Source organism: Coregonus lavaretus (assembly GCF_964263955.1).
Source record: "Coregonus lavaretus genome assembly, contig: HAP1_SCAFFOLD_382, whole genome shotgun sequence".
NCBI lineage: Eukaryota > Metazoa > Chordata > Actinopteri > Salmoniformes > Salmonidae > Coregonus > Coregonus lavaretus.
In genome coordinates, this window is record NW_028163971.1 from 386,898 (window position 1) to 414,515 (window position 27,618).

Consider the following 27,618-nt stretch of genomic DNA (forward strand, 5'->3'; position numbering starts at 1 on the left):
TATATATTGTTATGTATTGTGTTATATATTGTGATATACAGTATATTGGGTTATATGGTGATCGTTATATATTGTGATATACAGTATATTGTGTTATACAGTGATAGTTATATATTGTGATATACAGTATATTGTGTTATATAGTGATCGTTATATATTGTGATATACAGTATATTGTGTTATATAGTGATCGTTATATATTGTGATATACAGTATATTGTGTTATACAGTGATAGTTATATATTGTGATATACAGTATATTGTGTTATATAGTGATCGTTATATATTGTGATATACAGTATATTGTGTTATATAGTGATCGTTATATATTGTGATATACAGTATATTGTGTTATATAGTGATCGTTATATATTGTGATATACAGTATATTGTGATATACAGTATATTGTGTTATATATTGTGTTATATAGTGATCGTTATATATTGTGATATACAGTATATTGTGTTATACAGTGATCGTTATATTGTGATATACAGTATATTGTGTTATATAGTGATCGTTATATATTGTGATATACAGTATATTGTGTTATATAGTGATCGTTATATATTGTGATATACAGTATATTGTGTTATATAGTGATTGTTATATATTGTGATATACAGTATATTGTGTTATATAGTGATATACAGTATATTGTGATAGTTATATATTGTGATATACAGTATATTGTGTTATACACTGAGTGTACAAAACATTAGGAACACCTTCCTAATATTGAGTTGCACCACCTTTTTTCCCTCAGAACTGCCTCAATTCGTCTGGGCATGGACTCTACAAGGTGTCGAAAGCGTTCCACAGGGATGCTGGCCCATATTGCCTACAATGCTTCCCACAGTTGTGTCAAGTTGGCTGGGTATCCTTTGGGTGGTGGACCATTCTTGATACACTGTGAGCCTTTCATCTACTACCATACCCCGTAGTAGGGTTAGGGTTAGGGTTAGGGTTAGGGTTAGGGTTAGTCTTGCCCATTCACCCTCTGAATGGGTTAGGGTTAGGGTTAGGGTTAGTCTTGCCCATTCACCCTCTGAATGGGTTAGGGTTAGGGTTAGTCTTGCCCATTCACCCTCTGAATGGGTTAGGGTTAGGGTTAGGGTTAGGGTTAGGGTTAGTCTTGCCCATTCACCCTCTGAATGGGTTAGGGTTAGGGTTAGGGTTAGGGTTAGGGTTAGGGTTAGTCTTGCCCATTCACCCTCTGAATGGGTTAGGGTTAGGGTTAGGGTTAGTCTTGCCCATTCACCCTCTGAATGGGTTAGGGTTAGGGTTAGGGTTAGTCTTGCCCATTCACCCTCTGAATGGGTTAGGGTTAGGGTTAGGGTTAGTCTTGCCCATTCACCCTCTGAATGGGTTAGGGTTAGGGTTAGGGTTAGTCTTGCCCATTCACCCTCTGAATGGGTTAGGGTTAGGGTTAGGGTTAGTCTTGCCCATTCACCCTCTGAATGGGTTAGGGTTAGGGTTAGGGTTAGTCTTGCCCATTCACCCTCTGAATGGGTTAGGGTTAGGGTTAGGGTTAGTCTTGCCCATTCACCCTCTGAATGGGTTAGGGTTAGGGTTAGGGTTAGTCTTGCCCATTCACCCTCTGAATGGGTTAGGGTTAGGGTTAGTCTTGCCCATTCACCCTCTGAATGGGTTAGGGTTAGGGTTAGTCTTGCCCATTCACCCTCTGAATGGGTTAGGGTTAGGGTTAGGGTTAGTCTTGCCCATTCACCCTCTGAATGGGTTAGGGTTAGGGTTAGGGTTAGTCTTGCCCATTCACGCTCTGAATGGCACATGTACACCATCCATGTCTCAAGCCTTAAAAATCATTCTTGAACCCGTCTCCTCCCCTTCACCTACACTGAAGTGGATTTAACAAGTGACATCAATAAGGGATGATAGGATTCACCTGGTCAGTCTGTCATGGAAAGAGCAGGTGTTCTTAATGTTTTGTCCACTCAGTGTAGATTGTTTTCTATATTTCAGGACCTTGTAAAGACCCACCTGATGCTGGCGGTCAGAGAGGAAGTGGAGTCGCTATGGGAACAGATTAAAGAACTATCAGAAAGGAACGCCCAGCTGGAGAGAGAGAACTATATCCTCAGGACTCTGAGAGACAGAGACTGACACACCAACAGCATGTTAAACTCCTGTAATGATCACTCTGTTGTTCAAATCATTAAGACCTGTAACATTACTGATGATGAAGAGTGATTCTCTCTAACTGCAGAAAACAATAATAAATAACTTACTAAAGAGCTGCCTGACTACCTAGATCTCTCTCTCTCTCTCACACACACACACACACACACACACACACACACACACACACACACACACACACACACACACACAGGCAGCGTTGTCGGGGGTAACCGGCTGAGCTGGGTCAGAATGTGGATTGGAACACTAAGAGGATGGGAAGGAAAGGATCAGGTATGTTAATGACCTCACCTCTATACACACCTCACCTCTATACACACCTCACCTCTATACACACCTCACCTCTATACACACCACACCTCTATATAGACACCTCTATACACACCACACCTCTATATAGACACCTCTATACACACCTCACCTCTATATAGACACCTCTATACACACCTCACCTCTATATAGACACCTCTATACACACCACACCTCTATACACACCTCACCTCTATACACACCACACCTCTATATAGACACCTCTATACACACCTCACCTCTATATAGACACCTCTATACACACCACACCTCTATATAGACACCTCTATACACACCACACCTCTATATAGACACCTCTATACACACCTCACCTCTATACACACCTCACCTCTATATAGACACCTCACCTCTATACACACCACACCTCTATACACACCACACCTCTATACACACCTCACCTCTATACACACCTCACCTCTATATAGACACCTCTATACACACCTCACCTCTATACACACCACACCTCTATACACACCTCACCTCTATACACACCACACCTCTATACACACCACACCTCTATATAGACACCTCTATATAGACACCTCTATACACACCTCACCTCTATACACACCTCACCTCTATACACACCACACCTCTATATAGACACCTCTATACACACCTCACCTCTATATAGACACCTCTATACACACCACACCTCTATACACACATCACCTCTATACACACCTCACCTCTATACACACCTCACCTCTATACACACCTCACCTCTATACACACCTCACCTCTATACACACCACACCTCTATATAGACACCTCTATACACACCTCACCTCTATATAGACACCTCTATACACACCTCACCTCTATACACACCTCACCTCTATACACACCTCACCTCTATACACACCTCACCTCTATATAGACACCTCTATACACACCTCACCTCTATACACACCACACCTCTATACACACCTCACCTCTATACACACCACACCTCTATATAGACACCTCTATACACACCTCACCTCTATACACACCACACCTCTATACACACCTCACCTCTATACACACCACACCTCTATATAGACACCTCTATACACACCACACCTCTATATAGACACCTCTATACACACCTCACCTCTATATAGACACCTCTATACACACCTCACCTCTATATAGACACCTCTATACACACCACACCTCTATACACACCTCACCTCTATACACACCACACCTCTATACACACCACACCTCTATACACACCTCACCTCTATACACACCACACCTCTATATAGACACCTCTATACACACCTCACCTCTATATAGACACCTCTATACACAACTCACCTCTATACACACCTCACCTCTATACACACCTCACCTCTATATAGACACCTCTATACACATCTCACCTCTATACACACCTCACCTCTATACACACCTCACCTCTATATACACCTCTATACACACCTCACCTCTATATAGACACCTCTATACACACCTCACCTCTATACACACCTCACCTCTATATAGACACCTCTATACACACCTCACCTCTATACACACCTCACCTCTATACACACCTCACCTCTATATAGACACCTCTATACACACCTCACTTCTATACACACCTCACCTCTATATAGACACCTCTATACACACCTCACCTCTATACACACCTCACCTCTATATAGACACCTCTATACACACCACACCTCTATATAGACACCTCTATACACACCTCACCTCTACACACACCTCAGCTCTATACACACCTCACCTCTATATAGACACCTCTATACACACCACACCTCTATATAGACACCTCTATACACACCACACCTCTATACACACCTCACCTCTATATAGACACCTCTATACACACCACACCTCTATATAGACACCTCTATACACACCACACCTCTATACACACCTCACCTCTATACACACCTCACCTCTATATAGACACCTCTATACACACCACACCTCTATATAGACACCTCTATACACACCTCACCTCTATACACACCTCACCTCTATACACACCTCACCTCTATATAGACACCTCTATACACACCACACCTCTATATAGACACCTCTATACACACCTCACCTCTACACACACCTCAGCTCTATACACACCTCACCTCTATATAGACACCTCTGTACACACCACACCTCTATATAGACACCTCTATACACACCACACCTCTATACACACCTCACCTCTATACACACCTCACCTCTATATAGACACCTCTATACACACCACACCTCTATATAGACACCTCTATACACACCTCACCTCTATGCACACCTCACCTCTATATAGACACCTCTATACACACCACACCTCTATACACACCACACCTCTATATAGACACCTCTATACACACCTCACCTCTATATAGACACCTCTATACACACCACACCTCACCTCTATATAGACACCTCTATACACACCTCACCTCTATATAGACACCTCTATACACACCTCACCTCTATACACACCTCACCTCTATACACACCTCACCTCTATATAGACACCTCTATACACACCTCACCTCTATACATACCTCACCTCTATATAGACACCTCTATACACACCTCTATACACACCTCACCTCTATATAGACACCTCTATACTCACCTCACCTCTATACACACCTCACCTCTATACACACCACACCTCTATACACACCTCACCTCTATACACACCTCACCTCTATATAGACACCTCTATACACACCTCACCTCTATACACACCACACCTCTATATAGACACATCTATACACACCTCACCTCTATATAGACACCTCTATACACACCTCACCTCTATACACACCTCACCTCTATACACACCACAACTCTATACACACCTCACCTCTATACACACCTCACCTCTATACACACCTCACCTCTATACACACCTCACCTCTATACACACCACAGCTCTATACACACCACACCTCTATATAGACACCTCTATACACACCTCACCTCTATATAGACACCTCTATACACACCTCACCTCTATATAGACACCTCTATACACACCTCACCTCTATATAGACACCTCTATACACACCTCACCTCTATACACACCTCACCTCTATATAGACACCTCTATACACACCTCACCTCTATATAGACACCTCTATACACACCTCACCTCTATACACACCTCACCTCTATACACACCACACCTCTATATAGACACCTCTATACACACCTCACCTCTATACACACCACACCTCTATACACACCTCACCTCTATACACACCACACCTCTATACACACCACACCTCTATATAGACACCTCTATACACACCTCACCTCTATACACACCACACCTCTATACACACCACACCTCTATATAGACACCTCTATACACACCTCACCTCTAAACACACCTCACCTCTATACACACCTCACCTCTATATAGACACCTCTATACACACCACACCTCTATATGGACACCTCTACACACACCTCAGCTCTATACACACCTCACCTCTATATAGACACCTCTATACACACCACACCTCTATATAGACACCTCTATACACACCACACCTCTATACACACCTCACCTCTATACACACCTCACCTCTATATAGAAACCTCTATACACACCACACCTCTATATAGACACCTCTACACACACCTCACCTCTATACACACCTCACCTCTATACACATCTCACCTCTATACACACCTCACCTCTATATAGACACCTCTATACACACCACACCTCTATACACACCACACCTCTATATAGACACCTCTATACACACCTCACCTCTATATAGACACCTCTATACACACCACACCTCTATATAGACACCTCTATACACACCTCACCTCTATATAGACACCTCTATACACACCTCACCTCTATATAGACACCTCTATACACACCTCACCTCTATACACACCTCACCTCTATACACACCTCACCTCTATATAGACACCTCTATACACACCTCACCTCTATACACACCTCACCTCTATATAGACACCTCTATACACACCTCTATACACACCTCACCTCTATATAGACACCTCTACACACACCTCACCTCTATACACACCTCACCTCTATACACACCTCACCTCTATACACACCACACCTCTATACACACCTCACCTCTATACACACCTCACCTCTATACACACCTCACCTCTATACACACCTCACCTCTATATAGACACCTCTATACACACCACACCTCTATATAGACACCTCACCTCTATACACACCTCACCTCTATACACACCTCACCTCTATATTGACACCTCTATACACACCTCACCTCTATACACACCTCACCTCTATATAGACACCTCTATACACACCTCACCTCTATACACACCACACCTCTATATAGACACCTCTATACACACCTCACCTCTATATAGACACCTCTATACACACCTCACCTCTATACACACCTCACCTCTATACACACCACACCTCTATACACACCTCACCTCTATACACACCTAACCTCTATACACACCTCCATACACACCTCACCTCTATACACACCTCACTTCTATACACACCTCACCTCTATACACACCACACCTCTATATAGACACCTCTATACACACCTCACCTCTATATAGACACCTCACCTCTATATAGACACCTCTATACACACCTCACCTCTATATAGACACCTCTATACACACCTCACCTCTATATAGACACCTCTATACACACCACACCTCTATATAGACACCTCTATACACACGACACCTCTATACACACCTCACCTCTATATAGACACCTCTATACACACCTCACCTCTATACACACCTCACCTCTATACACACCTCACCTCTATATAGACACCTCTATACACACCTCACCTCTATACACACCTCACCTCTATACACACCTCACCTCTATACACACCTCACCTCTATATAGACACCTCTATACACACCACACCTCTATATAGACACCTCACCTCTATACACACCTCACCTCTATACACACCTCACCTCTATATAGACACCTCTATACACACCTCACCTCTATACACACCTCACCTCTATATAGACACCTCTATACACACCTCACCTCTATACACACCACACCTCTATATAGACACCTCTATACACACCTCACCTCTATATAGACACCTCTATACACACCTCACCTCTATACACACCTCACCTCTATACACACCACACCTCTATACACACCTCACCTCTATACACACCTAACCTCTATACACACCTCCATACACACCTCACCTCTATACACACCTCACTTCTATACACACCACACCTCTATATAGACACCTCTATACACACCTCACCTCTATATAGACACCTCACCTCTATATAGACACCTCTATACACACCTCACCTCTATATAGACACCTCTTTACACACCTCACCTCTATATAGACACCTCTATACACACCACACCTCTATATAGACACCTCTATACACACCTCACCTCTATATAGACACCTCTATACACACCTCACCTCTATATAGACACCTCTATACACACCTCACCTCTATACACACCTCACCTCTATACACACCTCACCTCTATATAGACACCTCTATACACACCTCACCTCTATACACACCTCACCTCTTTACACACCTCTATACACACCTCACCTCTACCCACACCACACCTCTATAGAGACACCTCTATACACACCTCACCTCTATATAGACACCTCTATACACACCACACCTCTATACACACCTCACCTCTATATAGACACCTCACCTCTATATAGACACCTCACCTCTATATAGACACCTCTATACACACCACACCTCTATACACACCTCACCTCTATACACACCTCACCTCTATACACACCTCACCTCTACCCACACCTCTATACACACCTCACCTCTATACACACCTCACCTCTATATAGACTCCTCTATACACACCTCACCTCTATATAGACACCTTTATACACACCACACCTCTATATAGACACCTCTATACACACCTCACCTCTATATAGACACCTCTATACACACCTCACCTCTATATAGACACCTCACCTCTATACACACCACACCACTATACACACCACACCTCTATACACACCTCACCTCTATATAGACACCTCACCTCTATATAGACACCTCTATACACACCACACCTCTATACACACCTCACCTCTATACACACCTCACCTCTACCCACACCTCTATACACACCTCACCTCTATACACACCTCACCTCTATATAGACTCCTCTATACACACCTCACCTCTATATAGACACCTTTATACACACCACACCTCTATATAGACACCTCTATACACACCTCACCTCTATATAGACACCTCTATACACACCTCACCTCTATATAGACACCTCACCTCTATACACACCTCACCTCTATACACACCACACCTCTATACACACCACACCTCTATACACACCACACCTCTATACACACCTCACCTCTATACACACCACACCTCTATACACACCACACCTCTATACACACCTCACCTCTATATAGACACCTCTATACACACCTCACCTCCATATAGACACCTCTATACACACCTCACCTCTATACACACCTCACCTCTATACACATCTCACCTCTATACACACCTCACGTCTATATAGACACCTCTATACACACCACACCTCTATACACACCACACCTCTATACACACTACACCTCTATATAGACACCTCTATACACACCTCACCTCTATATAGACACCTCTATACACACCTCACTTCTATACACACCTCACCTCTATATAGACACCTCACCTCTATATAGACACCTCTATACACACCTCACCTCTATACACACCTCACCTCTATACACACCTCACCTCTATACACACCTCACGTCTATATAGACACCTCTATACACACCACACCTCTATACACACCACACCTCTATACACACTACACCTCTATATAGACACCTCTATCTATACACACCTCACCTCTATATAGACACCTCTATACACACCTCACTTCTATACACACCTCACCTCTATATAGACACCTCATCTCTATATAGACACCTCTATACACACCTCACCTCTATACACACCTCACCTCTATACACACCTCATCTCTATACACACCACACCTCTATACACACCACACCTCTACACACTGGCGCTTTCTCTATTCATCTTAATTCCTCATCCTTTCCCAGCATCTGAGGGAAGGGACCTTGAACCTGCTACTTCCATACAGTTGACAAGGAGGCGAGGAGAGAGGATGGAAGGAATCAAGGAAAGATTAATTGAGATAAACCCATTGATTAAGACATGTTAGGATACTTGATAGACCCATTGATTAAGACGTGTTAGGATACTTGATAGACCCATTGATTAAGACGTGTTAGGATACTTGATAGACCCATTGATTAAGACATGTTAGGATACTTGATAGACCCATTGATTAAGATGTGTTAGGATACTTGATAGACCCATTGATTAAGACGTGTTAGGATACTTGATAGACCCATTGATTAAGACGTGTTAGGATACTTGAAAGACCCATTGATTAAGAAGTGTTAGGATACTTGATATACCCATTGATTAAGACGTGTTAGGATACTTGATAGACCCATTGATTAAGACGTGTTAGGATACTTGTTGTAGGCCGACATTGTCTGTCACCTCCAGAAGTGAGACCGATGGTGATGATAGACCAGACCATGGTTTGAAATATCTATACCCCATCTCCATCAACTACATCACCCTGCCCAGACCCACTAGCTCCCCCCCCCCAGCATCACCCTGCCCAGAGCCACTAGCTCCCCATCTCCATCAACTACATCACCCTGCCCAGACCCACTAGCTCCCCCCCCCCAGCATCACCCTGCCCAGACCCACTAGCTCCCCATCTCCATCAACTACATCACCCTGCCCAGAGCCACTAGCTCCCCATCTCCATCAACTACATCACCCTGCCCAGAGCCACTAGCTCCCCATCTCCATCAACTACATCACCCTGCCCAGAGCCACTAGCTCCCCATCTCCAGATCAACTACATCACCCTGCCCAGACCCACTAGCTCCCCATCTCCATCAACTACATCACCCTGCCCAGACCCACTAGCTCCCCATCTCCATCAACTACCTACATCACCCTGCCCAGACCCACTAGCTCCCCATCTCCATCAACTACCTACATCACCCTGCCCAGACCCACTAGCTCCCCATCTCCAGATCAACTACATCCCTCTGCCCAGACCCACTAGCTCCCCATCTCCATCAACTACATCACCCTGCCCAGACCCACTAGCTCCCCATCCCCATCAACTACATCACCCTGCCCAGAGCCACTAGCTCCCCATCTCCATCAACTACCTACATCACCCTGCCCAGAGCCACTAGCTCCCCATCTCCATCAACTACATCACTCTGCCCAGAGCCACTAGCTCCCCCCCCCCCCCCCCAGCATCACTCTGCCCAGAGCCACTAGCTCCCCCCCCCCAGCATCACTCTGCCCAGAGCCACTAGCCGCTGTTGTATAATACATTCTATACATTAGTTTATACTGGATTAAGTATACATTTTCGTTAACTGTAATTTAGTTATTTATGCTCCAACTTTCCCTATGTAAAATGTTTTCTAAGATATTGTCAGTTGGATATGCGCTGCAAGGTTTTGTATACAGTATCTTCCCTATCATATGAACATCCTTTTCTGACTCAAATAAGATTCCCTCAAGGTTGCTCTGATGTCCAAAATAAATCAAATAGTTTATCTGTGATTGTTTGGGCTTGCCTGGCTTAGTAAACCAATAGAAAGACCTAAAACTGCAAACCATCACCACTGTCATAGCCAGGCTGGTATCACATCTACTGACTACAGAGGTAACAGCGCCCTCCTGTGGTGGGCCATGATATTACGGCTACAGTTCTTCAGTTACTGCATGAGCATACCGGTCCGCAACATATATTACATGATGTTGATTATTCACTATCTAAAATAGGAAAGCAGGCTATAGATCCGTCCGTTCATCCATCCAACATAAATACATTCGAGAAATGAACGGAGCTGGGGCATTCCGCTTTCAATTTCGTTCCATTTGTCCCATCCACCATCCCTTACTGGACCGGAGGCTCGCTATCTTGCTTGTTATTTGAAGTGAGTTAGCGAGTGAATTTAGCCAGCTAGCTAATAAAAACGATTAGTACCGTTTAAATCCATCAACTATCCTTGTTGTCGCGAGGTTCGCTTCTCTGTGAAGAAGACTGATCGAAGCTGAGATGAACCAATTTGAACAGTAAGTTGTCTGTCATGATGCTAGCTTTGGGTCCCATTCTGTATTGTAGTTAGCTACTCATTCAGATGCTAGCTTTGATTTAATTAGTTGATTTAGCAGCTACCCACAGTCACCAATTAGCTAACGTTAGCTAGAAGCTACCCACAGTCACCAATTAGCTAACGTTAGCTAGAAGCTACCCACAGTCACCAATTAGCTAACGTTAGCTAGAAGCTACCCACAGTCACCAATTAGCTAACGTTAGCTAGCAGCTACCCACAGTCACCAATTAGCTAACGTTAGCTAGAAGCTACCCACAGTCACCAATTAGCTAACGTTAGCTAGAAGCTACCCACAGTCACCACTTAGTTAACGTTAGCTAGAAGCTACCCACAGTCGCCACTTAGTTAACGTTAGCTAGAAGCTACCCACAGTCGCCACTTAGTTAACGTTAGCTAGAAGCTACCCACAGTCACCACTTAGTTAACGTTAGATAGCAAGGGGGGGGGGCATGGGCAAGATGCAGCGGAGGGTGCAGAGTTGGTGGCCAGGGTAGTGGTAGCCAGATGGAAAGCATGGCCAGCCGTAGCAAAATGCTTGTTGAAATTCTCGATTATTGTAGATTTATCGGTGGTGATAGTGTTTCCTAGCCTCAGTGCAGTTGGGAGGAGGTGCTCTTACTCTCCATGGACTTTAGTGTCCCTAAACTTTTTGGAGTTAGTGCTACAGGATGCAAATTTCTGTTTGAAAAAGCTAGTCTTTGCTTTCCTAACTGATTGTGTATATTGGTTCCTGACTTCCCTGAAAAGTTGCATATCGCGGGGGCTATTTGATGCTAATGCAGTACGCCACAGGAGGTTTTTGTGCTGGTCAAGGGCAGTCAAGTCTGGGGTGAACCAGGGGCTATATCGGTTCTTAGTTCTGAATTTTTTTGAATGGGGCATGTTTATTTAAGATTGAGAGGAAAGCACTTTTAAAGAACAACCAGGCATCCTCTACTGAAGGAATGAGGTCTATCCATCCAGGATACCCAGGCCAGGTCAATTAGAAAGGCCTGCTCGCTAAAGTGTTTTAGGGAGCGTTTGACAGTGATGACGGGTGGTTGTTTGACCGAGGACCCATTTCTGGGCCACATCCTGACTGATGGCAGTCCATTCTTGCATAATCAATGCTTGGAGTTTGTCAGAATTTGTGGATTTTTGTTTGTCCACCCGCCTCTTGAGGATTGACCACAAGTTCTCAATGGGATTAAGGTCTGGGGAGTTTCCTGGCCATGGACCCAAAATGTCAATGTTTTGTTCCTGATAGAGGAATTTGTTAATGTGACTAAAAGTATTACACCCTGAAAATTATAGGAATGTGATAGAATCATAAAACTACAATAAGTTTAGTTAGAAGAAAAACGAGGGCTTTGGCTTATTTTCATATCTATGCTAGCAGGAAACAGGATGTGAAACTAGACACTGAAGAACATGTCCCCATCTTAGGTGTCTGTGTAGGATGCATGTTTGCTCAGCAACAGACTATTTGGGTCTTAAAAAAAGAAGTGTGAAATAGACACAGGAAAAGACGACTAGGTTAGGGTTAGGGCTTCTTCAAGCTTATAGAGAAATGTTGCCTAAATATGGGCTAGGAGCTTTTTCATTGGCCCATTTAGGGGTGTAGTAAAGGTAAAACGTTGATTGGGTTAGGGTTAGGGTTAGGGTCATTGGGTGATTTTCAGATCGATGAATAAAGGCTGACCATTGCAGGATTGGGTCTTTGCTTATTTTATTTAAACTAAGAGATTTACAACCTCTTGGGAAATATTCAAATATTTAAGAGGTAGTTGACTTCAACCATTGAGATAACAAAATTCTCGTGACAGTTCCCCGAGCCACTTAGTTATCACTTTTGCCTTATGGCGAGGTGCTCCATCATGCTGGAAAAGGCATTGGTCGTCACCGAACACTGTTCTTGGATGGTTGGGAGAAGTTGCTCTCGGAGGATGTGTTGGTACCATTCTTTATTCATGGCTGTGTTCTTAGGCAAAATTGTGAGGGAGCCCACTCCCTTGGCTGAGAAGCCACCCCACACATGAATGGTCTCAGGATGCTTTACTGTTGGCATGACACAGGACTGATGGTAGCGCTCACCTTGTCTTCTCCGGACAAGGTGTTTTCCGGATGCCCCAAACAATCGGAAAGGGGATTCATCAGAGAAAATGACTTTACCCCAGTCCTCAGCAGTCCAATCCCTGTACCTTTTGCAGAATATCAGTCTGTCCCTGATGTTTTTCCTGGAGAGAAGTGGCTTTTTTGCTGCCCTTCTTGACACCAGGCCATCCTCCAAAAGTCTTTGCCTCACTGTGCGTGCAAATGCACTCACACCTGCCTGCTGCCATTCCTGAGAAAACTCTGCACTGGTGGTGCCCCGATCCCGCAGCTGAATCAACTTTAGGAGACGGTCCTGGCGCTTGCTGGACTTTCTTGGGCGCCCTGAAGCCTTCTTCACAACAATTGAACCTCTCTCTTTGAAGTTCTTGATGATCCGATAAGTGGTTGATTTAGGTGCAATCTTACTAGCAGCAATATCCTTGCCTGTGAAGCCTTTTTTGTGCAAAGCAATGATGACCGCACGTGTTTCCTTGCAGGTAACCATGGTTAACAGAGGAAGAACAATGATTTCAAGCGCTACCCTCCTTTTTAAAGCTTCCAGTCTGTTATTCTAACTCAATCAGCATGACAGAGTGATCTCCAGCCTTGTCCTCGTCAACACTCTCACCTGTGTTAACGAGAGAATCACTGACATGATGTCAGCTGGTCCTTTTGTGTCAGGGCTGAAATGCAGTGGAAATGTTTTTGGGGGATTAAGTTAATTTTCATGGCAAAGGGGGACTTTGCAATTAATTGCAATTCATCTGATCACTCTTCATTACATTTACATTTTAGTCATTTAGCAGACGCTCTTATCCAGAGCGACTTTACAGTTAGTGAGTGCATATATTATTTTTCATACTGAACCCACAACCCTGGAGTATATGCAAATTGCCATCATAAAAACTGAGGTAGCAGACTTTGAAAATTTATATTTGTCATTCTCAAAACTTTTGACCACGACTGTACAAAATTACCCGATTTTAGTCATTTTCAATATTACATTTTATACATAGAAATTATACCCATCCACAAAGTTTTGAATGCTGATCAATTGCCTTGCACAAAGTATCAAAATACTAAAATAATACTTAAACAGGAAATACTTTTTAATTTTTTGATCACATTAGCAATGAGAAGTAGTTTGAATTAGTCAATTTCAGCTTTCTTTCTATTTAAGCTCTGGTAGGCATTCTGTTTTCTCAATCACTCCTCCAAGGTCTGTTCACTTCTGACTCTCTACTTTTTCTCCCTGTATCTCTGTCAGGGGCTAGCTGCATCTAGCTGTATCTCTGTCAGGGGCTAGCTGTATCTCTGTCAGGGGCTAGCTGTATCTCTGTCAGGGGCTAGCTGTATCTCTGTCAGGGGCTAGCTGTATCTCTGTCTGGGGCTAGCTGTATCTCTGTCTGGGGCTAGCTGTATCTCTGTCTGGGGCTAGCTGTATCTCTGTCTGGGGCTAGCTGTATCTCTGTCAGGGGCTAGCTGTATCTAGCTGTATCTCTGTCTGGGGCTAGCTGTATCTAGCTGTATCTCTGTCTGGGGCTAGCTGCATCTAGCTGTATCTCTGTCTGGGGCTAGCTGTATCTCTGTCTGGGGCTAGCTGTATCTCTGTCAGGGGCTAGCTGTATCTCTGTCTGGGGCTAGCTGTATCTCTGTCTGGGGCTAGCTGTATCTCTGTCTGGGGCTAGCTGTATCTCTGTCTGGGGCTAGCTGTATCTCTGTCAGGGGCTAGCTGTATCTAGCTGTATCTCTGTCTGGGGCTAGCTGTATCTCTGTCTGGGGCTAGCTGTATCTCTGTCAGGGGCTAGCTGTATCTAGCTGTATCTCTGTCTGGGGCTAGCTGTATCTCTGTCTGGGGCTAGCTGTATCTCTGTCTGGGGCTAGCTGTATCTCTGTCTGGGGCTAGCTGTATCTCTGTCTGGGGCTAGCTGTATCTAGCTGTATCTCTGTCAGGGGCTAGCTGTATCTCTGTCTGGGGCTAGCTGTATCTCTGTCTGGGGCTAGCTGTATCTCTGTCTGGGGCTAGCTGTATCTCTGTCTGGGGCTAGCTGTATCTCTGTCAGGGGCTAGCTGTATCTAGCTGTATCTCTGTCTGGGGCTAGCTGTATCTAGCTGTATCTCTGTCAGGGGCTAGCTGTATCTCTGTCTGGGGCTAGCTGTATCTCTGTCTGGGGCTAGCTGTATCTCTGTCTGGGGCTAGCTGTATCTCTGTCTGGGGCTAGCTGTATCTCTGTCTGGGGCTAGCTGTATCTCTGTCTGGGGCTAGCTGTATCTCTGTCTGGGGCTAGCTGTATCTCTGTCTGGGGCTAGCTGTATCTCTGTCTGGGGCTAGCTGTATCTCTGTCTGGGGCTAGCTGTATCTCTGTCTGGGGCTAGCTGTATCTAGCTGTATCTCTGTCAGGGGCTAGCTGTATCTAGCTGTATCTCTGTGAGGGGCTAGCTGTATCTAGCTGTATCTCTGTCAGGGGCTAGCTGCATCTAGCTGTATCTCTGTCTGGGGCTAGCTGTATCTCTGTCGGGGGCTAGCTGTATCTCTGTCGGGGGCTAGCTGTATCTCTGTCTGGGGCTAGCTGTATCTCTGTCGGGGGCTAGCTGTATCTCTGTCGGGGGCTAGCTGTATCTCTGTCTGGGGCTAGCTGTATCTCTGTCAGGGGCTAGCTGCATCTAGCTGTATCTCTGTCTGGGGCTAGCTGTATCTCTGTCGGGGGCTAGCTGTATCTCTGTCTGGGGCTAGCTGTATCTCTGTCTGGGGCTAGCTGTATCTCTGTCAGGGGCTAGCTGCATCTAGCTGTATCTCTGTCTGGGGCTAGCTGTATCTCTGTCGGGGGCTAGCTGTATCTCTGTCTGGGGCTAGCTGTATCTCTGTCTGGGGCTAGCTGTATCTCTGTCGGGGGCTAGCTGTATCTCTGTCTGGGGCTAGCTGTATCTAGCTGTATCTCTGTCAGGGGCTAGCTGCATCTAGCTGTATCTCTGTCTGGGGCTAGCTGTATCTCTGTCTGGGGCTAGCTGTATCTCTGTCTGGGGCTAGCTGTATCTCTGTCGGGGGCTAGCTGTATCTCTGTCTGGGGCTAGCTGCATCTAGCTGCATCTCTGTCTGGGGCTAGCTGTATCTCTGTCGGGGGCTAGCTGTATCTCTGTCTGGGGCTAGCTGTATCTAGCTGTATCTCTGTCAGGGGCTAGCTGCATCTAGCTGTATCTCTGTCTGGGGCTAGCTGTATCTCTGTCTGGGGCTAGCTGTATCTAGCTGTATCTCTGTCGGGGGCTAGCTGTATCTCTGTCAGGGGCTAGCTGCATCTAGCTGCATCTCTGTCTGGGGCTAGCTGTATCTCTGTCTGGGGCTAGCTGTATCTCTGTCGGGGGCTAGCTGTATCTCTGTCTGGGGCTAGCTGTATCTCTGTCTGGGGCTAGCTGTATCTAGCTGTATCTCTGTCTGGGGCTAGCTGTATCTAGCTGCATCTCTGTCTGGGGCTAGCTGTATCTAGCTGTATCTCTGTCTGGGGCTAGCTGTATCTCTGTCGGGGGCTAGCTGTATCTAGCTGTATCTCTGTCTGGGGCTAGCTGTATCTCTGTCGGGGGCTAGCTGTATCTAGCTGTATCTCTGTCGGGGGCTAGCTGTATCTCTGTCGGGGGCTAGCTGTATCTCTGTCAGGGGCTAGCTGTATCTCTGTCAGGGGCTAGCTGTATCTCTGTCTGGGGCTAGCTGTATCTAGCTGTATCTCTGTCTGGGGCTAGCTGTATCTCTGTCGGGGGCTAGCTGTATCTAGCTGTATCTCTGTCTGGGGCTAGCTGTATCTCTGTCGGGGGCTAGCTGTATCTAGCTGTATCTCTGTCGGGGGCTAGCTGTATCTCTGTCGGGGGCTAGCTGTATCTAGCTGTATCTCTGTCTGGGGCTAGCTGTATCTAGCTGTATCTCTGTCAGGGGCTAGCTGTATCTCTGTCTGGGGCTAGCTGTATCTAGCTGTATCTCTGTCTGGGGCTAGCTGTATCTCTGTCTGGGGCTAGCTGTATCTCTGTCAGGGGCTAGCTGTATCTCTGTCTGGGGCTAGCTGTATCTCTGTCTGGGGCTAGCTGTATCTCTGTCAGGGGCTAGCTGTATCTCTGTCTGGGGCTAGCTGTATCTCTGTCTGGGGCTAGCTGTATCTAGCTGTATCTCTGTCAGGGGCTAGCTGTATCTCTGTCTGGGGCTAGCTGTATCTAGCTGTATCTCTGTCTGGGGCTAGCTGCATCTAGCTGTATCTCTGTCAGGGGCTAGCTGTATCTCTGTCAGGGGCTAGCTGTATCTCTGTCTGGGGCTAGCTGTATCTCTGTCTGGGGCTAGCTGTATCTCTGTCAGGGGCTAGCTGTATCTCTGTCTGGGGCTAGCTGTATCTAGCTGTATCTCTGTCTGGGGCTAGCTGCATCTCTGTCTGGGGCTAGCTGTATCTAGCTGTATCTCTGTCTGGGGCTAGCTGTATCTAGCTGCATCTCTGTCTGGGGCTAGCTGTATCTAGCTGTATCTCTGTCTGGGGCTAGCTGTATCTAGCTGCATCTCTGTCTGGGGCTAGCTGTATCTAGCTGTATCTCTGTCGGGGGCTAGCTGTATCTCTGTCGGGGGCTAGCTGTATCTAGCTGTATCTCTGTCTGGGGCTAGCTGTATCTAGCTGTATCTCTGTCAGGGGCTAGCTGTATCTCTGTCTGGGGCTAGCTGCATCTAGCTGTATCTCTGTCTGGGGCTAGCTGTATCTCTGTCTGGGGCTAGCTGCATCTAGCTGCATCTCTGTCAGGGGCTAGCTGTATCTCTGTCAGGGGCTAGCTGTATCTCTGTCTGGGGCTAGCTGTATCTAGCTGTATCTCTGTCAGGGGCTAGCTGTATCTCTGTCTGGGGCTAGCTGTATCTAGCTGTATCTCTGTCTGGGGCTAGCTGCATCTAGCTGTATCTCTGTCAGGGGCTAGCTGTATCTCTGTCTGGGGCTAGCTGTATCTCTGTCTGGGGCTATCTGTATCTCTGTCTGGGGCTAGCTGTATCTCTGTCTGGGGCTAGCTGTATCTCTGTCTGGGGCTAGCTGTATCTCTGTCTGGGGCTAGCTGTATCTCTGTCAGGGGCTAGCTGTATCTCTGTCAGGGGCTAGCTGTATCTCTGTCTGGGGCTAGCTGTATCTCTGTCAGGGGCTAGCTGTATCTCTGTCAGGGGCTAGCTGTATCTCTGTCTGGGGCTAGCTGTATCTCTGTCAGGGGCTAGCTGTATCTCTGTCTGGGGCTAGCTGTATCTCTGTCAGGGGCTAGCTGTATCTCTGTCGGGGGCTAGCTGCATCTAGCTGTATCTCTGTCTGGGGCTAGCTGTATCTCTGTCTGGGGCTAGCTGTATCTCTGTCAGGGGCTAGCTGCATCTAGCTGCATCTCTGTCTGGGGCTAGCTGTATCTCTGTCTGGGGCTAGCTGTATCTAGCTGCATCTCTGTCTGGGGCTAGCTGTATCTCTGTCTGGGGCTAGCTGTATCTAGCTGCATCTCTGTCTGGGGCTAGCTGTATCTCTGTCTGGGGCTATCTGTATCTCTGTCAGGGGCTAGCTGTATCTCTGTCTGGGGCTAGCTGTATCTCTGTCTGGGGCTAGCTGTATCTCTGTCTGGGGCTAGCTGTATCTAGCTGTATCTCTGTCTGGGGCTATCTGTATCTCTGTCTGGGGCTAGCTGCATCTCTGTCAGGGGCTAGCTGTATCTCTGTCTGGGGCTAGCTGTATCTCTGTCAGGGGCTAGCTGTATCTCTGTCAGGGGCTAGCTGTATCTCTGTCAGGGGCTAGCTGTATCTCTGTCTGGGGCTAGCTGCATCTCTGTCTGGGGCTAGCTGTATCTCTGTCTGGGGCTATCTGCATCTCTGTCTGGGGCTAGCTGTATCTAGCTGTATCTCTGTCTGGGGCTATCTGTATCTCTGTCTGGGGCTAGCTGTATCTCTGTCTGGGGCTAGCTGTATCTCTGTCTGGGGCTAGCTGCATCTAGCTGCATCTCTGTCAGGGGCTAGCTGTATCTCTGTCTGGGGCTAGCTGTATCTCTGTCAGGGGCTAGCTGTATCTCTGTCAGGGGCTAGCTGTATCTCTGTCAGGGGCTAGCTGTATCTCTGTCTGGGGCTAGCTGTATCTAGCTGTATCTCTGTCAGGGGCTAGCTGTATCTCTGTCTGGGGCTAGCTGCATCTAGCTGTATCTCTGTCAGGGGCTAGCTGTATCTCTGTCAGGGGCTAGCTGTATCTAGCTGTATCTCTGTCTGGGGCTAGCTGTATCTCTGTCTGGGGCTAGCTGCATCTCTGTCAGGGGCTAGCTGTATCTCTGTCTGGGGCTAGCTGTATCTCTGTCTGGGGCTAGCTGTATCTCTGTCTGGGGCTAGCTGCATCTCTGTCTGGGGCTAGCTGTATCTCTGTCTGGGGCTAGCTGTATCTAGCTGTATCTCTGTCTGGGGCTAGCTGTATCTAGCTGTATCTCTGTCAGGGGCTAGCTGTATCTCTGTCAGGGGCTAGCTGTATCTCTGTCAGGGGCTAGCTGTATCTAGCTGTATCTCTGTCTGGGGCTAGCTGTATCTCTGTCTGGGGCTAGCTGTATCTCTGTCTGGGGCTAGCTGTATCTCTGTCTGGGGCTAGCTGTATCTAGCTGCATCTCTGTCAGGGGCTAGCTGTATCTAGCTGTATCTCTGTCTGGGGCTAGCTGTATCTCTGTCTGGGGCTAGCTGTATCTCTGTCGGGGGCTAGCTGTATCTCTGTCTGGGGCTAGCTGCATCTAGCTGTATCTCTGTCTGGGGCTAGCTGTATCTCTGTCTGGGGCTAGCTGTATCTCTGTCTGGGGCTAGCTGTATCTCTGTCTGGGGCTAGCTGTATCTCTGTCAGGGGCTAGCTGTATCTAGCTGTATCTCTGTCTGGGGCTAGCTGTATCTAGCTGTATCTCTGTCAGGGGCTAGCTGTATCTCTGTCAGGGGCTAGCTGTATCTCTGTCAGGGGCTAGCTGTATCTCTGTCTGGGGCTAGCTGCATCTAGCTGTATCTCTGTCAGGGGCTAGCTGTATCTCTGTCAGGGGCTAGCTGTATCTAGCTGTATCTCTGTCTGGGGCTAGCTGTATCTCTGTCGGGGGCTAGCTGTATCTCTGTCTGGGGCTAGCTGCATCTAGCTGTATCTCTGTCTGGGGCTAGCTGTATCTCTGTCTGGGGCTAGCTGTATCTCTGTCAGGGGCTAGCTGCATCTAGCTGTATCTCTGTCTGGGGCTAGCTGTATCTCTGTCAGGGGCTAGCTGCATCTAGCTGTATCTCTGTCTGGGGCTAGCTGTATCTCTGTCAGGGGCTAGCTGTATCTAGCTGTATCTCTGTCTGGGGCTAGCTGTATCTCTGTCGGGGGCTAGCTGTATCTCTGTCTGGGGCTAGCTGCATCTAGCTGTATCTCTGTCTGGGGCTAGCTGTATCTCTGTCTGGGGCTAGCTGTATCTCTGTCTGGGGCTAGCTGCATCTAGCTGCATCTCTGTCTGGGGCTAGCTGTATCTCTGTCTGGGGCTAGCTGTATCTCTGTCAGGGGCTAGCTGTATCTAGCTGTATCTCTGTCTGGGGCTAGCTGTATCTCTGTCGGGGGCTAGCTGTATCTAGCTGCATCTCTGTCTGGGGCTAGCTGTATCTCTGTCTGGGGCTAGCTGCATCTAGCTGTATCTCTGTCTGGGGCTAGCTGTATCTCTGTCTGGGGCTAGCTGTATCTCTGTCAGGGGCTAGCTGCATCTAGCTGTATCTCTGTCTGGGGCTAGCTGTATCTCTGTCAGGGGCTAGCTGCATCTAGCTGTATCTCTGTCTGGGGCTAGCTGTATCTCTGTCTGGGGCTAGCTGCATCTAGCTGCATCTCTGTCAGGGGCTAGCTGTATCTAGCTGCATCTCTGTCTGGGGCTAGCTGTATCTAGCTGCATCTCTGTCTGGGGCTAGCTGTATCTAGCTGTATCTCTGTCTGGGGCTAGCTGCATCTAGCTGTATCTCTGTCTGGGGCTAGCTGTATCTCTGTCTGGGGCTAGCTGTATCTCTGTCTGGGGCTAGCTGTATCTCTGTCAGGGGCTAGCTGTATCTCTGTCTGGGGCTAGCTGTATCTCTGTCTGGGGCTAGCTGTATCTCTGTCTGGGGCTAGCTGTATCTCTGTCAGGGGCTAGCTGTATCTCTGTCTGGGGCTAGCTGTATCTAGCTGCATCTCTGTCAGGGGCTAGCTGTATCTAGCTGCATCTCTGTCTGGGGCTAGCTGTATCTAGCTGTATCTCTGTCTGGGGCTAGCTGTATCTCTGTCTGGGGCTAGCTGCATCTAGCTGTATCTCTGTCTGGGGCTAGCTGTATCTCTGTCTGGGGCTAGCTGTATCTCTGTCTGGGGCTAGCTGTATCTCTGTCTGGGGCTAGCTGTATCTCTGTCTGGGGCTAGCTGTATCTCTGTCTGGGGCTAGCTGTATCTCTGTCTGGGGCTAGCTGTATCTCTGTCTGGGGCTAGCTGTATCTCTGTCTGGGGCTAGCTGCATCTCTGTCTGGGGCTAGCTGTATCTAGCTGTATCTCTGTCTGGGGCTAGCTGTATCTAGCTGTATCTCTGTCTGGGGCTAGCTGCATCTAGCTGTATCTCTGTCTGGGGCTAGCTGTATCTAGCTGTATCTCTGTCAGGGGCTAGCTGTATCTCTGTCAGGGGCTAGCTGTATCTCTGTCAGGGGCTAGCTGTATCTCTGTCTGGGGCTAGCTGCATCTCTGTCTGGGGCTAGCTGTATCTAGCTGTATCTCTGTCAGGGGCTAGCTGTATCTCTGTCAGGGGCTAGCTGTATCTCTGTCAGGGGCTAGCTGTATCTCTGTCTGGGGCTAGCTGTATCTCTGTCTGGGGCTAGCTGCATCTAGCTGTATCTCTGTCTGGGGCTAGCTGTATCTCTGTCTGGGGCTAGCTGTATCTAGCTGCATCTCTGTCAGGGGCTAGCTGTATCTAGCTGTATCTCTGTCTGGGGCTAGCTGCATCTAGCTGTATCTCTGTCAGGGGCTAGCTGTATCTCTGTCAGGGGCTAGCTGTATCTCTGTCAGGGGCTAGCTGTATCTCTGTCAGGGGCTAGCTGTATCTCTGTCTGGGGCTAGCTGTATCTCTGTCAGGGGCTAGCTGTATCTCTGTCTGGGGCTAGCTGCATCTAGCTGTATCTCTGTCTGGGGCTAGCTGCATCTAGCTGCATCTCTGTCTGGGGCTAGCTGTATCTAGCTGTATCTCTGTCTGGGGCTAGCTGTATCTCTGTCTGGGGCTAGCTGTATCTAGCTGTATCTCTGTCTGGGGCTAGCTGCATCTAGCTGTATCTCTGTCTGGGGCTAGCTGTATCTCTGTCTGGGGCTAGCTGTATCTAGCTGTATCTCTGTCTGGGGCTAGCTGTATCTCTGTCTGGGGCTAGCTGCATCTAGCTGTATCTCTGTCTGGGGCTAGCTGTATCTCTGTCTGGGGCTAGCTGTATCTAGCTGTATCTCTGTCTGGGGCTAGCTGTATCTCTGTCTGGGGCTAGCTGCATCTAGCTGTATCTCTGTCTGGGGCTAGCTGTATCTAGCTGTATCTCTGTCAGGGGCTAGCTGTATCTCTGTCAGGGGCTAGCTGTATCTCTGTCAGGGGCTAGCTGTATCTCTGTCTGGGGCTAGCTGTATCTCTGTCTGGGGCTAGCTGTATCTCTGTCTGGGGCTAGCTGCATCTCTGTCTGGGGCTAGCTGTATCTCTGTCGGGGGCTAGCTGTATCTCTGTCTGGGGCTAGCTGCATCTAGCTGTATCTCTGTCTGGGGCTAGCTGTATCTCTGTCGGGGGCTAGCTGTATCTCTGTCTGGGGCTAGCTGTATCTCTGTCTGGGGCTAGCTGTATCTCTGTCTGGGGCTAGCTGTATCTCTGTCAGGGGCTAGCTGTATCTCTGTCAGGGGCTAGCTGTATCTAGCTGCATCTCTGTCTGGGGCTAGCTGTATCTCTGTCTGGGGCTAGCTGCATCTAGCTGCATCTCTGTCTGGGGCTAGCTGTATCTCTGTCTGGGGCTAGCTGTATCTCTGTCGGGGGCTAGCTGTATCTCTGTCTGGGGCTAGCTGCATCTAGCTGTATCTCTGTCAGGGGCTAGCTGTATCTCTGTCTGGGGCTAGCTGTATCTCTGTCGGGGGCTAGCTGTATCTCTGTCTGGGGCTAGCTGTATCTAGCTGTATCTCTGTCAGGGGCTAGCTGTATCTCTGTCTGGGGCTAGCTGTATCTCTGTCTGGGGCTAGCTGTATCTAGCTGTATCTCTGTCTGGGGCTAGCTGTATCTCTGTCAGGGGCTAGCTGTATCTCTGTCTGGGGCTAGCTGTATCTCTGTCTGGGGCTAGCTGTATCTCTGTCTGGGGCTAGCTGTATCTCTGTCAGGGGCTAGCTGTATCTCTGTCTGGGGCTAGCTGTATCTCTGTCGGGGGCTAGCTGTATCTCTGTCTGGGGCTAGCTGTATCTAGCTGTATCTCTGTCAGGGGCTAGCTGTATCTCTGTCAGGGGCTAGCTGTATCTCTGTCTGGGGCTAGCTGTATCTAGCTGTATCTCTGTCTGGGGCTAGCTGTATCTCTGTCTGGGGCTAGCTGTATCTCTGTCAGGGGCTAGCTGTATCTCTGTCTGGGGCTAGCTGCATCTCTGTCAGGGGCTAGCTGTATCTCTGTCAGGGGCTAGCTGTATCTCTGTCTGGGGCTAGCTGTATCTCTGTCTGGGGCTAGCTGTATCTCTGTCTGGGGCTAGCTGTATCTCTGTCAGGGGCTAGCTGTATCTCTGTCTGGGGCTAGCTGTATCTCTGTCTGGGGCTAGCTGTATCTCTGTCTGGGGCTAGCTGTATCTAGCTGTATCTCTGTCAGGGGCTAGCTGCATCTAGCTGTATCTCTGTCTGGGGCTAGCTGCATCTCTGTCAGGGGCTAGCTGTATCTAGCTGTATCTCTGTCAGGGGCTAGCTGTATCTCTGTCAGGGGCTAGCTGTATCTAGCTGTATCTCTGTCAGGGGCTAGCTGTATCTCTGTCAGGGGCTAGCTGTATCTCTGTCTGGGGCTAGCTGTATCTCTGTCTGGGGCTAGCTGTATCTAGCTGCATCTCTGTCTGGGGCTAGCTGTATCTCTGTCAGGGGCTAGCTGTATCTCTGTCAGGGGCTAGCTGTATCTAGCTGCATCTCTGTCTGGGGCTAGCTGTATCTCTGTCAGGGGCTAGCTGTATCTCTGTCAGGGGCTAGCTGTATCTCTGTCTGGGGCTAGCTGTATCTAGCTGTATCTCTGTCTGGGGCTAGCTGTATCTAGCTGTATCTCTGTCAGGGGCTAGCTGTATCTCTGTCTGGGGCTAGCTGCATCTAGCTGTATCTCTGTCTGGGGCTAGCTGTATCTCTGTCTGGGGCTAGCTGCATCTAGCTGCATCTCTGTCTGGGGCTAGCTGCATCTAGCTGTATCTCTGTCTGGGGCTAGCTGTATCTCTGTCAGGGGCTAGCTGTATCTCTGTCTGGGGCTAGCTGTATCTCTGTCAGGGGCTAGCTGTATCTCTGTCAGGGGCTAGCTGTATCTCTGTCTGGGGCTAGCTGTATCTCTGTCAGGGGCTTGCTGCATCTAGCTGCATCTCTGTCAGGGGCTAGCTGTATCTCTGTCAGGGGCTAGCTGTATCTCTGTCTGGGGCTAGCTGTATCTCTGTCGGGGGCTAGCTGCATCTCTGTCAGGGGCTAGCTGTATCTAGCTGTATCTCTGTCTGGGGCTAGCTGTATCTCTGTCAGGGGCTAGCTGTATCTCTGTCAGGGGCTAGCTGTATCTCTGTCTGGAGCTAGCTGTATCTAGCTGTATCTCTGTCGGGGGCTAGCTGTATCTCTGTCAGGGGCTAGCTGTATCTCTGTCTGGGGCTAGCTGTATCTCTGTCAGGTGCTAGCTGTATCTAGCTGTATCTCTGTCTGGGGCTAGCTGTATCTCTGTCTGGGGCTAGCTGTATCTAGCTGTATCTCTGTCAGGGGCTAGCTGTATCTCTGTCAGGGGCTAGCTGTATCTCTGTCTGGGGCTAGCTGTATCTAGCTGTATCTCTGTCTGGGGCTAGCTGCATCTAGCTGTATCTCTGTCAGGGGCTAGCTGTATCTCTGTCAGGGGCTAGCTGTATCTCTGTCTGGGGCTAGCTGTATCTCTGTCTGGGGCTATCTGTATCTCTGTCTGGGGCTAGCTGTATCTCTGTCAGGGGCTAGCTGTATCTAGCTGCATCTCTGTCAGGGGCTAGCTGTATCTAGCTGTATCTCTGTCTGGGGCTAGCTGTATCTCTGTCAGGGGCTAGCTGTATCTAGCTGTATCTCTGTCAGGGGCTAGCTGTATCTCTGTCAGGGGCTAGCTGTATCTCTGTCAGGGGCTAGCTGTATCTCTGTCTGGGGCTAGCTGTATCTCTGTCTGGGGCTAGCTGCATCTCTGTCTGGGGCTAGCTGTATCTCTGTCTGGGGCTAGCTGTATCTCTGTCTGGGGCTAGCTGTATCTCTGTCTGGGGCTAGCTGTATCTCTGTCAGGGGCTAGCTGTATCTAGCTGCATCTCTGTCAGGGGCTAGCTGTATCTAGCTGTATCTCTGTCTGGGGCTAGCTGTATCTCTGTCAGGGGCTAGCTGTATCTAGCTGTATCTCTGTCAGGGGCTAGCTGTATCTCTGTCTGGGGCTAGCTGTATCTCTGTCAGGGGCTAGCTGTATCTAGCTGCATCTCTGTCAGGGGCTAGCTGTATCTAGCTGTATCTCTGTCTGGGGCTAGCTGTATCTCTGTCAGGGGCTAGCTGTATCTAGCTGTATCTCTGTCAGGGGCTAGCTGCATCTAGCTGTATCTCTGTCTGGGGCTAGCTGTATCTCTGTCAGGGGCTAGCTGTATCTCTGTCAGGGGCTAGCTGTATCTCTGTCTGGGGCTAGCTGTATCTAGCTGTATCTCTGTCTGGGGCTAGCTGTATCTCTGTCTGGGGCTATCTGTATCTCTGTCTGGGGCTAGCTGCATCTCTGTCAGGGGCTAGCTGTATCTAGCTGTATCTCTGTCTGGGGCTAGCTGTATCTCTGTCAGGGGCTAGCTGTATCTAGCTGTATCTCTGTCAGGGGCTAGCTGTATCTCTGTCAGGGGCTAGCTGTATCTCTGTCTGGGGCTAGCTGTATCTCTGTCTGGGGCTAGCTGCATCTCTGTCTGGGGCTAGCTGCATCTCTGTCAGGGGCTAGCTGTATCTCTGTCAGGGGCTAGCTGTATCTCTGTCAGGGGCTAGCTGTATCTAGCTGTATCTCTGTCAGGGGCTAGCTGTATCTCTGTCTGGGGCTAGCTGTATCTCTGTCTGGGGCTAGCTGTATCTAGCTGTATCTCTGTCTGGGGCTAGCTGTATCTCTGTCAGGGGCTAGCTGCATCTAGCTGTATCTCTGTCTGGGGCTAGCTGTATCTCTGTCTGGGGCTAGCTGTATCTCTGTCTGGGGCTAGCTGTATCTCTGTCTGGGGCTAGCTGTATCTCTGTCTGGGGCTAGCTGTATCTAGCTGTATCTCTGTCTGGGGCTAGCTGTATCTAGCTGTATCTCTGTCTGGGGCTAGCTGTATCTCTGTCAGGGGCTAGCTGTATCTAGCTGTATCTCTGTCTGGGGCTAGCTGTATCTCTGTCGGGGGCTAGCTGCATCTCTGTCAGGGGCTAGCTGTATCTAGCTGTATCTCTGTCTGGGGCTAGCTGTATCTAGCTGTATCTCTGTCAGGGGCTAGCTGCATCTAGCTGTATCTCTGTCGGGGGCTAGCTGTATCTCTGTCTGGGGCTAGCTGTATCTAGCTGTATCTCTGTCTGGGGCTAGCTGCATCTAGCTGTATCTCTGTCTGG

The 27,618-nt window shown here is 48.2% G+C and overlaps 2 protein-coding genes across 3 annotated transcripts in view; both read left to right on the forward strand.

Moving 5' to 3' along the window:
* LOC311117620 (TSC22 domain family protein 4-like) overlaps positions 1–2,256 on the forward strand; it is a 29,082-nt gene extending 26,826 nt beyond the window's left edge. For both annotated transcript variants that reach the window (XM_084192553.1, XM_084192552.1), the window contains exon 6: positions 1,985–2,256. In XM_084192553.1, the coding sequence (XP_084048679.1) occupies positions 1,985–2,125 (141 nt within the window). In that variant the 3' untranslated portion in view covers positions 2,126–2,256. The remainder of the gene's footprint in view (positions 1–1,984) is intronic.
* A 9,301-nt stretch (positions 2,257–11,557) lies between these two features.
* LOC311117614 (eukaryotic translation initiation factor 4E type 2-like) overlaps positions 11,558–27,618 on the forward strand; it is a gene marked incomplete at its 3' end in the record, with an annotated part of 45,359 nt that continues 29,298 nt past the window's right edge. Inside the window, exon 1 of the mRNA XM_084192549.1 lies at positions 11,558–11,722. Coding sequence (XP_084048675.1) covers positions 11,706–11,722 — 17 coding nt within the window. The 5' untranslated portion in view covers positions 11,558–11,705. The remainder of the gene's footprint in view (positions 11,723–27,618) is intronic.